The 14,436-nt window shown below is 42.2% G+C and overlaps 1 protein-coding gene across 1 annotated transcript in view; it reads right to left on the bottom strand.

Moving 5' to 3' along the window:
- The window catches only part of spire2 (spire-type actin nucleation factor 2), a gene marked incomplete at its 5' end in the record, with an annotated part of 67,919 nt that extends 53,705 nt beyond the window's left edge, over window positions 1–14,214 (bottom strand). Inside the window, one exon of the mRNA XM_081355760.1 lies at window positions 13,944–14,214. Within this exon, the coding sequence (XP_081211886.1) occupies window positions 13,944–14,214 (271 nt within the window). The remainder of the gene's footprint in view (window positions 1–13,943) is intronic.
- Between the last annotated feature and the right edge of the window lie 222 nt (window positions 14,215–14,436).

The raw sequence follows: 14,436 nt of genomic DNA, 5'->3' as shown, positions 1-14,436 counted from the left end.
ATGCGACTCTCTGTCGCACAGTAGAGAAATTACCGTATGGACAGGAGGAGAAGCTCGCGGGCTATCGGGTCAGCCATCAGGAAGTGAGTGCTTCTAATTGACTTCACTTTTCTCCGTTGAATCCAATGGGGTCGCTGTGTCCATTTCTTTTACTGTCTATGCTGCCAACAAAGGATTCCATTCATTATGCTAAGCTAGGGTATCGGCAGCGCTGCCAAACTAAAACAATGCATCTTTAGTATTTTGACTGGTAAACTATCAGTATACCTAAGTTCACTTAAAGTATAGTTGCAGTTCAAATGCAAAACTTAGTTGTAAACTAGTTGTGTACTCAAAGTTTACTGCTGTTACTCGTAAAGTATACTTAAAAGTATACTTTTATACACTAAAAAGTGGGCCAATTTAGTCCCAAATGGTATTAAAACAGTACACAAGTATACTTCTAGTACATTGATATTGTCAGGGTTCTGTCACTTCTGTCTAGTTCAGTTCTTGGTTTTGTGACAGAGCTCTGACACTCCTGGTTTTGTCTCGTCTTTGTCTGAGTGCGTGGTTATGAGCGTGCTCGAGCCGTGCAATCACTTGTCTACGTGCCTTGTTACATGTGCGGGGCATGGTCTTAGGATCCCGGCACGTCATTCTAGTTTGGTTCCGGTTCTGTGTCGGGATTCAGACATCCATGCACCATGTGTTTGTTTTCTGTTGTGAGCACACGGGATGAGCTTTTGCGTTCGCTCAGGCTGTACGCTCTTCCGTCTGCGTGTGTTGTTGTGTCCTGTGTAGCACGCGGTTTGTGTTTACATCGGCCATGTCCTCGCCTCACCTCCTCAACCCCAAACCGTGACAGATATTAGTATACTTACTACATAAAGTACACTTAAAAATATACTTAATAAAATTAACTGGAAGTATACTTTTTTTTCCCATAAGGGTATTACTCGGCTGTCACTGAATCAGGGCTCAACAATGAGGATGGCCTGCTGACTCAGGACAGTTTGAGAAAGTTGTAGGCCACTTGACAGAATCATCACTTGCCCTTTTGGGCCAGTGTTGCATTTACATTACATTCACATTTAATCATTTAACAGACACTTTTATCCAAAGTGAATTACAAAATCAAATCAACAATAGGTCAAATGTCCAATTTCTGACTAGGAAACGCATATTTACAATAATTCCAATAGCATGTGAAGGCAGCATTATAACAGAGAAGGATGATGTTTTTACTTTTTCAATAACATCCTGTATGTTATTATTCTCGTTTTAATCTGCATCTCTACAATCCCTAAATTCACTAGCTGCTAGGACTGGCAGAAGCAGAACTGGTTACGCTGGATGGGCCTGGTAACTTACCTTCTGTCCACCCATGACTGTTGTCCACCTGTGACCCGATGACTGTTGGATGAGCTTTACCAGTGGATATTTGACCCAAGTGCTTCTACTGAACTCCCTTACTTTGTGTGGGGAAGATTTTTAATTGATGATGAGGCAACCTGTGAGTCAGTACGTGTGTTCTCATCTGTCTGTGAATCATCTGACTGTACATTTTCTCCCATTAAGACTCAGCAATTCAGTGTTGTTGGGTATAGGCATAACGGATGGATACTCTCTTCTGTCTGCGATCTCCTCCCCTTAGCAAATGTGACTCAAATACAGAGATAAAGAACCCCAAACATAGTTTTTAAACAAGATTCCAAAAGCATGCAAGACAAGTTTTGAAAAAATTTAACAGGAGAACTCCGCAAAATCTGTTACATCAAACAATGTAGGACAAACACAGGGAGAACACAGGGGAGCTCATAAAAGTTGGCATTAATCTTCTTTCTATAGCACATTCACACATAAAAAGATATTTTGCACAGTGCTGAAATTTTTTTCAGGTTTCACAACCAATAGGGCAGGGGTATTCAATTAAAGTTCCAAGAGGTCCGGTCTCTATCTCCTTCCCAGTGGAGGTCTGGATAATACTTTTTTTGGAACAGATATACATTTCCATCGAGGCAGCCATAGTACACTCAAAATAGTCATCAAAGATGAGAATCCTGTGCCTAGAAAGCCAAAACTGTGATGTCTAAGAATTTTCACCAATATTTACCAAAGAAAAGTAAATATTTCTCCCAAATTGATATGAATATAAAAAGGTTACATCATATGTTTTAACAGGCTATTATTATTATTTTACATTTAGACATCTACGTGTATGGCACATAGAAGGTCTTGGGACTGAGAAACATACTGGAGGTTTATCTCTAAGAAACGTATGGACCATTTTTATATTTTGCTCAAAGTAATAAACTACTAAATACAAACAACGTGCATAATCTAATAATAAAAACTCTCATTATGAGCACAAAACAAAGTTAACTACTAATTTCAAAGTTTTTTGTCTTCCCTTGCCATCTCTAAATAATTTTCCAAATTACAACATTGTTTATTATGAAATGCTCTTAATATGCTGATTAATAATGCTAAATGTATGGGGGGGGGGCGTCACAAACCTGGTTTAGTTGAATGGTGAAAGATAAAAATAATTGTATTTGCTGCATTCTCGTTTTCTGCAGTATTTTAGAGAAAGTACCTATTTTGCTGCTCATCGTGTTTCTGCTACTGTTGTTAAAATAACTTTTACTTGGAAAGGACCTGAATGAAGTGTGTTCGGCTCTAGATTAAAATAGTAGAGGATAGAGCGTCAAATTATTTTTACTAGGGAACCCACATTCTTCCCCGAAGGAGTTATGTGGAGATATACGTACATACGTACATAACCCGAAGGTTGTACGGCATATGAATACTGGGTGACTTAGCCCAAGGGAAACACACATGCTTCAGTTTAGAAGCAGCCGTGGAAGAAATACACATATGGGATCCCTGCAGGTTCACATATATGGGAACCCATACCCGGTTCTCAATGATAAAGGCCTGACACTGGACGCTCCGCCACGTCCGAGCTGAGGGTGTTGGAGGACTCAAAAGGTTTTTCACTCTGGAGCAATAAGGGTGCACAGAAGGGTGCAGTAAGCCGACAGAGCCGGGCCTCTCAGTGCTTCTACCCGTTTAGGGTGAGAACACGGGAGGAGACCGGCTCTACACGTAGGCTATAATATCTAGAGAACGTGTTAGGTGTCGCCCAGCCTGCAGCTCTACAGATATCTGTTAGCGAGGAGCCACGTGCCAGCGCCCAGGAGGATGCAACCTGAGCGGGCAGGGCATGCCTTGTGCTTGGTAAGCCAAGGCGATGGCATCCACTACCCAGTGGGCCATCCTCTGCTTGGAGACAGCCTTTCCCTTCCGCCGGCCTCTGTAACAGATAAAGAGCTGGTCTGAGGTCCTGAGACTTTGAGTTCTGTCCATGTACAGATGCAGAGCGTGAATTTAGTCCTAATTTAGTCCTAATTTGTAAGTCGCTTTGGATAAAAGCGTCTGCTAAATGACTAAATGTAAATGTAATGAACGGGACAGAGCAAAGCCAGGGCTGGGTCTGCCTCCTCCAGGGGCAGTGCTTGCAGGTTCACCACCTGTTCCCTGAAGGGAGTGGTAGGAACCTTGGGCACATAGCCAGGCCCGGGTCTCAGTACAACATGGTTGTCACCCGGACTGAACTCTAGGCACAATTCGTCGAACGAAAATGCCTACCCTCTTGACAGAGGCCAGAGCAACCAGCAGCAAAGTCTTCATGGAGAGAAGCTTTAAGTCTGCTGATTGCAAAGGCTCAAAAGGAGCATCCTGGAGTGCTCGAAGCACCAGGGAAAGGTCCCAAGAGGGTATGGAAGGGGGTTGAGGAGGATTTAACCGTCTCGTCCCCCTAAGGAACCTGACGACCAGGTCGTGCTTTCCTACTGTTTTGCCATCTATGTGGTCGTGATATGTTGAAATAGCATGTACTTTGAGGGTGGAGGGAGACAGCCTTCACTTCAACCCTTGCTGCAAGAAGGAAAGCATGGACCCTATCGAACATCTTCGGGGGTCCTCTCGGCGAGAAGAACACCACTCGACGAACAGGTTCCACTTCAAGTCGTACGCACGTCTCGTAGACGGCGCCCACGCAGAAGTCATGTTTTTTAGTACCTCTGGGGGTAAGTCACTTAGAACCTCTGTGTCCCATCCAGGGACTACACATGGAGTTTCCAGAGGCCCGGGCGCGGGTGCTATAGGGTGCCACGTGTCTGAGTCAGAAGGTCCTTCCTCATAGGAATGGGCCAGGGAGGGACTGTCGCGAGGAGCATGAGTTCTGGGAACCAAGTCTGGGTGGGCCAATAGGGAGCCACCAGAAGGACCTGCTCCTCGTCCTCCCTGACTTTGCAAAGTGTCTGTGCAAGTAGACTCACTGGGGGAAACGCATATTTGTGAGGGCCCCAGGGCCAGCTGTGTGCCAGTGCGTCTGTGACTAGTATTCCGTCGGTCAGGGAGTAATACAGTTGGAAGTGGGAGGTCTCTGAAGAGGCATACAGGTCTACCTGAGCTTCCCCGAACTCTCTCCAGATCAGCTGAACCACCTGGGGGTGGAGTTGCCATTCTCCCGGGAGCACAGCTCGTGATAGCTCGTCGGCCACACGGTTGAGCACACCAGGGACATACATGGCCCAAAGCAACATCAGATGCTTCTAACTCCAGAGGACGAGATGGTGGGCGAGTTGCGACTAGGGTTGCAAAATTCTGGGAATTTTCAAAATGGAAACTTTCCATGGGAATTAATGGGAATTTAAGGGAATTAACAGGAATTTATGTGAATAAACGGGAATAAACTGGGAATTTTCAAAGTTGAGGGTTGGCTCTTCATAGGGAACTTAAATATAGTTGAGGAAAGTATATTTTAGCATAATCTTGACTAAAACAAACAGATGCCATTTAAATACACTTGAATATCCATGCCATTCCTCAATCACATGCACATAGCACACTGCTTACTGCATGGCTATTGAGACCACACCCCCTACTGGCACTGAGCATGCCTCCATCACATGTACAGAAAGCACAAGACTATTGAAGGCACACATTTGAGCCTGTGGACTAAACAAAGTGAAGTAAGTTTTGATGATATTATGGGGAAATATATTTATTAAATGTTTAAATTGCAAATATCACATACAAATGTATTCATCTAGTAGATAGCAAGCTGATAGGTTAGATGCTAAATAAGCTAGCATAACTTTATTTACCACATAAGTAGGGCTGGGCGGTATGACGGTATATATCGTTACCGCGGAAGAAAATGTCAACCGTAACAGATTTTTTTATTCCGTGTATACCGCAACATGTAAATAAGTAGGCGTGGTTAACTCATGTTCAGCGTGCGTGAGACTGAAACACTGATATTTGTCAAAGAAACATGAAGAAAGACCAAGAGGATCCACAAAAGGAATTACGTTTTCAAAATTAACGTGATATTTTCGGGGGGGAAGGCTCAGAAGTCAACTAGAGTAGTGCAGCACACTGAAAGTTTAGAGAGACACACATGCTCGCAATGGGGCTTACTTGACAACAAGTTCATATATCAATATTCTAACGAATAGAAATAACCTTAAATAATGTATCTATCCGTCTCTTATGTGTACAGTTACTTTCAGAGTGGACGCGCAAGCGGTTGCCGTGGTAATGAATATTTCCAAAATTCCCCAGCTTAACTTCCCATGGAAATTTACCGGAAACTTTCCGGAAATTTACCGGAAATTTTCCGCCCCTTTGCAACCCTAGTTGCGACATGTGACGGGAGTGTAGACCACCTTGTCGTTTGATGTATGCAATGGTCGCAGTGTTGTCCGGACGGACCAGCACGTCCCTGCCCTGTAGCGGCCTCTGTAAGTGGCTCAGAGCAAGACGTACTGCTAGCAACTCGAGGCAGTTGATGTGCCAAAGCAGTTGGGGGCCCGTCCACACCCATGACACTGCATGCCCGTTGTACGTGGCACCCCAGCCGGTGGCAGAGGCATCAATAAACACCACAGCATGCCTGGACACCTGTTCCATGGGCACACCTGCCCGCAGGAACGAGGGGTCTGACCATGGGCTGAAGGTCTGGCGGCAGACCAGTGTGATTGTCACCCGGTAAGTGCCGTAAAGCCACAGCCATCTCAGGACTCGGCCGTGAAGCCAGTGCTGAAGCGGTCTCATATGGAGCAGCCCGAGCGGTGTTACCGCTGCTGCCGCTGCTATATGCTCTCGTTAGAGTCACAAATGATTTGCTCTTATCATCCGATCGTGGTTGTGTCTCTCTATTAGTGTTACTCGATCTTAGTGCTGCATTTAACACTATCGACCACAACATTCTTTTAAATAGACTCGAAAATTATGTTGGCATTAGTGGAATTGCACTAGCATGGTTTAAATCATACTTATCTGACCGTTATCAGTTTGTAGCAGTAAATGAAGAGATGTCTCATCGATCACAAGTTCAGTATGGCGTACCACAAGGCTCAGTACTAGGACCGCTGCTGTTCACTCTGTACATGCTACCATTAGGAGATATCATTAGGAAGCATGGCATTGGCTTTCACTGTTATGCCGACGATACTCAGCTCTATATTTCTTAAAACCTAACGAAACTTACCAATTCACAAAATTAACGGAATGCATTGCTGATATAAAAAATTGGATGACTCGTAATTTCCTACTACTTAATTCTGAAAAAACAGAGATTCTAATTATTGGACAAAAAACTTCCTCACGTAATAACCTAGAATACTGTCTAACACTTGATGGCTGCTCTGTTAAGTCTTCGTCGTCGGTTATGAACCTGGGTGTGCTCTTTAATACCAATCTTTCATTTGAAAGTCACTTCACTAGTTCACACTTACAAATAAGTCAGATAGAAATAGATGCGTATTTGGCGTGCTGTCCGAGGAGAGGGCTCCGGGCTCGGTATTCGGCCCGAACCCAGAGTACTCCCCCCGTATTCCTGGCTGTAAAAGATTGAGCCAAGAGTGAGGAGTCGGGGTGGTGGAGGGATGCTGGAAAACTGTCACGGAGTATTAGGTGAGTTGACAGAGTGGATATATATATACTTCTTGTCATGCTGATTAGGGTAGACATAATTGTTTGATGACGAGTAGATTGGATTGATTATTTGAATGTGCTCCTCCCGAACTTTGTTTATAAAACATCATGTGTCTAGTATCTGTAAAACCGCATTTTTCCATCTTAAAAATATATCTTAATTACGCCATATGCTCTCATTGACAAATGCGGAACAATTAGTTCATGCGTTCATGACCTCAAGGCTAGATTATTGTAATGCTCTACTGGGTGGTTGTCCTGCACGCTTAATAAACAAACTACAGCTAGTTCAAAACGCAGCAGCTCGAGTTCTTACCAGAACCAGGAAGTATGACCATATTAGCCCGGTTCTGTCAAAACTGCATTGGCTGCCTATTAAACATCGCATCAATTTTAAAATATTGCTGATTACTTACAAAGCACTAAATGGTTTAGCTCCGCAGTAATTGAGCGAGCTCTTAACGCATTATAGTCCTTCACATCTATTGCGATCTCAAAATTCCGGCCAGTTGATAATACCTAGAATATCAAAATCGACTGCTGGCGGTAGATCTTTCTCCTATTTAGCACCAAAACTTTGGAACAGTCTTCCTACCATTGTCTGGGAAGCAGACACACTCTGTCAGTTCAAAACTAGATTAAAGACACATCTCTTTGACCTAGCATTCACATAATACATTATAGACTTCTATAATTCAATGTTAGGCTGCATAGAGTAGGTCAGCTGGAACCGGGAACACTTCCCATAAATCCTGATGTACTCGTTACATCATAAGAAGAATGGCATCTTCGCTAATTTTAGTGTCTTTGTTTATCCCGAGGTTTTCCCGCAGCCAGCCGGATCCAGGCCGTATCCAGATCTGATGAAGGACCTTCGCCTGAACCCGATCCAACGCAGTGCTGAAGTGCCAACTAGTCTCTCCCTATGGAGGATCCCTTTACCACTCTACAGATAAAGCGTTGTCGGGAAACTCAATTCGCATACCTACCCCAAATTGATCAAATAAAATAAAATTCTGTATCAAAAATTATAAGGAAACGCCAGTACTTTGTTTAGGCTTGGTTTGTAGGGAATTCCAAACCTGCTCACATATATTCAAACGCACATAACTATAGAACCAATTCTTAATGCGCATGTGACCGCCATCTGCGTTTCTCACAGGTTCGCGTTTAAAGTCTGTGTAGAGAGAATGGTGTCGTCTTAGCGGCCCCAAATTTAATAACAAATGATCGTTGCGACGGAAGCGAATCAATCAAAACTAACTTTAGCTGGAAAATAACTTTATTAAAGAACCCGCTATAAAGCCAAAACAATCTCTGTTACCTTAAATTATACGTTTATCTCTGTAAAGCTGCTTTGAAACAATCTACATTGTTAAAAGCGCTATATAAATGAAGATGACTTGACTTGACTTGACTATATGCCCCAGGAGCCTCTGAAAAAAATTCAGTGAGACCGCCATCCTGCCTTTGAACGTATTCAAGCAGTTCAGCACCGACTGAGCGTGTTCCTCTGTGAGGCGCGCTGTCTGTGCGACCAAATCCAACTCAATACCAAGAAAAGAGGTTAGTTGGGGAACGCTAACCAGGCTCACAGAGACCGTACAAGCGGGACCGTAGGCGTACCCGCAGTGGGGCAGCGAGGGACGTGGCTCGGGAGGCTCTCTCTGGGAGGAGGCCCATAGCGGGGTCTAAATGTGCTGTGCAACACTTACCTGGTTCCACGGGGCAGGAGGCGGCTTGGATGCATTTTCGAACTGAACGCTGCTTCCAGCTGGCGATAGTAGAGGCGGATGAGAGTGGTGAGTATTCTCTCCTCCCACTGCTCTTGGTAGAAACTGCTCTTTTATTGAAAATTTGGGTAATGCTGGTTTTAAAGCCAGTGGCGAAACACAAATAAAAGAGAACAAAAGATTTTCCACCCGGCCCTCTTCCAGGGGAGGGGGCGGTTGCGGTCACCATCTCCTGGAGAGCAGTCCCATCCATCTCCGGGTCGCCCGTCCTAGGGCCGCTTACTCCTGGCTTTGCCGCCCCTCTTCGCGGGGGGCTGGATGGGCAGGGCGGCCTGCCTGCGACTGGCTCCTCTGCGCCGCTTAGTTGGAGGCTGCTGCTGCAACGAGCAGACTGAGGGGCCATAGGCGATGGGGTGGAGGCAGCAGCTGACTGTCGCGGCACGATGTGTTTAATCGCCTTAGTCTGCTTTTGTACAGCCGAGAACTGCTGGGCGAAGTTCTCGACCACGTCGCTGAAGAGGCCGGTCTGGGACACGGGGGAGTTAAGGATCCTGACTTTGTCGGTCTCCCTCATGTCAGCCAGACACAGTCAGAGATGGCGTTCCTGGACCACCATAGTGCACATCACACGACCCACTGACCACACGGTTACCTTCGTCGCACGAAGTGTGAGGTCCATTGCGGCACAAAGTTCTTGGAGAACTTGTGGACCATGACCACCCTCATTCAGGTCCTTTAGTGCCTTGGCCTGATGGACCTGCAATAACGCCATGGCGTGTATGGCAGAGGCGGCTTCCCCACAGGCTTTGTAAGCCTTGCCGGTTAAGTCCGACGAGTGCTTACAGGCCCGGGAAGGGAGACACGGCTCTCCACGCCAAGTGAATAAAAATATCTATATGACAGTATAGGCGGTTCTTCCCTGTTGTATTGAAAATCGGTACATTTCAAGCTATCATATCGTAAGTAGTATCGTGATAACACTAGTGTAGGATGGCAATTTTTTTTTTAATTTTTCAAGGGTGCTGTGACTGAAAAAAGGTTGGGAAACACTTTATTACATGTTCAGTCTATAGGCACTTAGTGTTTCTTTACAAAGTGACATTGCCAACTATTGGCCTTGCAGAAGAATACAGCATTTTTAATCGTTTTCAAGGATTTGTGTGAACGGGGATCATTTTGAAGTGCAAAAGGAAAAATGTTTCCATTGTGCAAATTGTAGAAAATTTTACTTTTGCAGAGAGATCTGGGTCCAGTTGTTCAAAAGTGATCTGATCAGATTTCAGCTATTGGATTGGATCAGATCTAGAAAATGGGTTGTTCAAGAAAAAATGGGTTGGATTCATGGGTTCTTGCGAAAAAAAAAAAGATTCTGAAATCAGATTGGATCATAAAACGATCATTATGTGTTGTTCAAAAAGTTTTAATAAGATTGGGATCCCTTCGATCCAAAAAACAGGATTATTCTGATCTCAGCAGAAGGGTGGATTTAAAGAACAAAAATGGAATAAAATGTTAAAATTGGTTAAAAAATACAACATTTGTATCATGTTATATATGCGCATTTATATTTTTTATTTCCGCTTTATTAGTTTAACCATTAAAGTAATAAAGTAGTAGTATGCATTAGGCGGTATATTAAGCCTTTCAGTGGAGTAAATAAATATTTTCTGGTGCCATGAAATAATCCCCCAAACAGCTGCCAATATCAAACAAAAATAATACATTTAATGTAAAGTTTGTTTAATCCCTAAATATGAACTACACTGGCACAATCATCAGAGATGAACCCGTCAAAAGCAGTTTCTAACTATTGCATTCCTTATTGCATGTATATTTGTTTGTTTTTGTTATGGGTCACATGAGGGGCTACGGAGCCTCTAAAGGGACATGGTGAAGGGGGAAACAATATGAGATGGAAGGAAAATATATTTGAGTGTTTTTGTGTTGTCTTGCAAATGTTTTGTGTTCAAAAACTTTGCATTCACTCTCAAAACTTTTGAGTTCTTAACAAGTGATTTTTTTTTGCGGAATGCAAAACTTTTGCAAGAGATCTCATATTTTTCCATCACCATGTTTAGTGGGTCTGATGTTTAAAGGAAATTGAAAATGGATGTTTTCTTTCTCTTCAAATAAAACACTAAAGTGACCCCACACTAATCTACCTGTTGTTCTTTTCATAGTTAGTAGCCTACAATTGTGAAATGTAAACCCATTTGGAGCACTGGAAATCTAAAAAGTGTTAATGTGGATCTAATCTATTTTGCTTTGGGAAAAAAACAGTTATGGATTACCTGATCCTGGATAGCAAACCATGGGATTTCAAAATCAAGATAATTCTGATCCAGATAAAACTTTTTGAACAACTTGGCCCTGAACCCAGGTTTCTCGTTCCAGGTTCTTAGTCACATTCTAAGCGATTGAGAATTTTTTTGTGTGTGGTATTATTTCTTATATCTATGTCATTTAGGCGATCTTAAACAATCCGTGCTAAATACTACTAAAGTAAAAGACAAATGTCAGCGCATGCTTTATCAGTCAAGTTGTGGCTGTTGAATACATGAACCCATAAAAAGTGTAGGGTGAGAGTCAACCCCACAAAACAAACACAGCAGCGTCCCCTGGTGCTAGATTTTGTCAGTCCAACAACACTCCTGATGCAGAAGTATTTTAGAGTAAAACATTTGCTAAGTTTTAACGCTGTTTACAACATGCTGTATCGCAAATCAAAAAAAGAAAAACAATGTTTAAAAGACAAAGCCTTCAGCAAAACAACATGAGACACCCACTTCATAATTAATAAACAAAGAGCAAGTCATAATGCAGAAGAATGCTTCAGGAATCAATAAGAATAATTGCTGGATGGGGATTAAAATAACCAAATACGGATGCATTTAAGTGCTGTCTTAGTGTTGTATTCATATCAAATCCATAACTTTATTATATTATTTTGATTTGAAAAAATAAACGTTTTAAATGCAGTTTTAGTAGCCTAATTGCTGATGCAATACATTCGAAATATACATGTAAAATAGAATAATATAAATATTCAGGGGTGAAAAAGAAACTCTTCAACCTGCATTATTCTTGAGCCTGTTGAAGGACACCGTTGAGTTCTTAGAAAGTTTCGTAACACTTTACAATGAGGTTCAGGGCCGTCGCTAGTGGGGTGAAAGGTGGTGACAATTATAGGCCTGGGCAGCGGGGGGCCCACAAAATCCAGCAGTTATACTATATAGGCCCCTGTTGTATGAATAATTCTAATATTTATATTAGTTGTATGCCTGAGATTTAAATGAAAACCACAAAAACATGCAATTTGGTTAAATATTTTTTTACAAATATCTGCTTCTCTTACCTCCCTAAAAATGGTTTAGTTTGATCTAAAGTATTTATTAATTATTCAGTCAGTGACAAACATCAGATGGATTCAATAAAATGTCCCACCCCAGCTCGTGAACAGAAGCAATCAGAGTTGAGGCGGCAGTGCCTAAAGTTAAAGCTGCAGTCCGTAGTTTCTCCTCTTTGTCGCAATCTCCGTTCGAAATCTGCAATTGCAGTTATTCGCGGAATGATCAACTTTACGAGGGTTGTGCCTCAAGCACGGCACAGTGCGGTTACAGTCTCTTTTTTTCTGTAGCCATCAAAGTCTTTCGCATTTTACACCAGGTGAATCTTCAGTTGTCACTGTTGATTGTCGTTTAAACCTTTCAGGATCCGCCATCAAATTGATAAGTTTATATCAAGTGCTGTGAGAAAAGGCTCCACCTCCAACATCCTCACACTCATAGCCAACTAGCCAAGACTCCTTCTTTATGTGTACAGATGTGACGTAATGACGCAAAGACATGCTCGAATTTCCCGCGGAAATCCACCAGTACCACAGGAATTAAAAACATTATTACAAGCTTACCGTTTTGAATCGAGCTAAGGCAAGCAGATAGTGTTGAACACTGGCTGGTTATGCACCTGCTCAAAAAATTATTTGAAAAATGTCGGGGAAAAGAAAACATAAATCAGGGTAGGCTACCAGAAATGCCATGAAAAGAAGGAGAGGGAGGCCAGGAGAGTTGTTGTATCCCAGTCGATCAAGACGTTCTTAAAGACAGGTTGTATTGTTATTTCACTGGGAATAAGAAAACTACCGTCTACAGCCTGCCTGTCACTCTTCATTATCGGTCCGCACCACAATCGACCGAATGATTACGTGGTCAAAATTCCTGTCTTTTTACACTATTGTAAATAGAGTTAAAAAATGTAGCCTACACGAGTCACGACGAATTGCATTATGCACCTGACCTGCCGACTGATGATGTATTTATTACATCAAGAAAACACAAATACAACACACTGCACTTGAATGAATAAATGTACTAGCTTTATTTAATAATATTACCAGTTCCATATTATCTTTATTAAAAAATAAGACAATAAAAGATTTATTTTTTTAAATTTGACTGCATTCTTGTCAATTTCTAAATGTTTACTTTTTGAGTTATGAACTATAACTCTAAAAAACTAGAACTATAAAAAAACATTATTTTGCTGTTACTTTTTTTAAAATTGGTTTTATTATTATTTAACAATTTCTTGCTTTTGTTAGTTTTTATTAGTTGTAATTTTTATATAAACATTTAACTTTTAAAATAAATTTAACTTTTAAATGTAATATTTTAAAATAAAGGTGTTTTTTCAGCATCTTCTGTTAAATGTGGGCCTCCATGCTCATCTATTGTACAGCATATGATATTGGTGGAGGGGGCCCACATTTTTTCAGGGGGCCCCGAATCCTCTAGCTATGGCCCTGATAAGGTTCATTAGTTAACATTAGTTAAATAGGATATTAACGAACATGAACTAAAAATGAGTAATACAGTTGTTAGTACTATTTATTAGGCCTAATCTTTGTTACTGTTATTTAATAAAAATACAGATGTTCATTGTTTGTATAGATACAGCCTCTCATTTTAATAACGTAGGCTATAAGTAAATGTTGAAATTAATATTAACTAAGATTAATAAATGCTGAAGAAGTAATGTTCATTCTTAGTTAACTATGTTAACTAATGAACCTTATAATCAAGTGTTACCGAAAGTTTGAATAAATGAATTTTCCAACTTTGAAGATTCCCCCTTCCATATGTAAAGCGCTTTGAGTACCCAGAAAAGCGCTAAATAAATGTAACGAATTATTATTAGTTATTATTAATGTCAAGAGCTCACCGCTGCTCTCCAGGAGTGCCGTGACGGTCCCGTCCCCGTGCAGGATGATGGAAGCCGGATCTCGGATGAGGACGCGTCGCGCAGGCGCTCTCGGCTCTCCCAGCTCTCTGCAGCACTGGAAACACACTGCCCAAGCCTGCTCCTCATTGATGGGCTGCTCGTAAGACTTCAACACCTCCTCCAGAGACAGTTCCCTGATCTCTCCTCTCTCCGCGGGAGCACATACCCTTGAGTCTCCGTCCTTCCCGCTTCTGTTCGCTGATCTGGCCATGACGAGGACGGTTTTTAGCCTACAGTTTCCTCGGGATCCTCTTGAATCTGTGTGAGAACAGAATGATGATTCTGCGGTTCATTGGTGAAGCGTCAGTCAGTGATGAGGAGACGAGCGGAGGCGGAAGGACATCTCTCGGAATGCGCAATTGCAGCAAAACATAGAACATAAGCGTGAAAAAAGGGGAAAAAACTTCTTAAGAGTATATTGCCTTCATGTGTG

The sequence above is a fragment of the Scardinius erythrophthalmus genome (genome assembly GCF_964197995.2).
Source record: "Scardinius erythrophthalmus genome assembly, chromosome: 24".
Lineage (NCBI taxonomy): Eukaryota > Metazoa > Chordata > Actinopteri > Cypriniformes > Leuciscidae > Scardinius > Scardinius erythrophthalmus.
The sequence above is the reverse complement of the archived record's forward strand: the minus strand, read 5'-3'. Positions and strand labels throughout refer to the sequence as shown.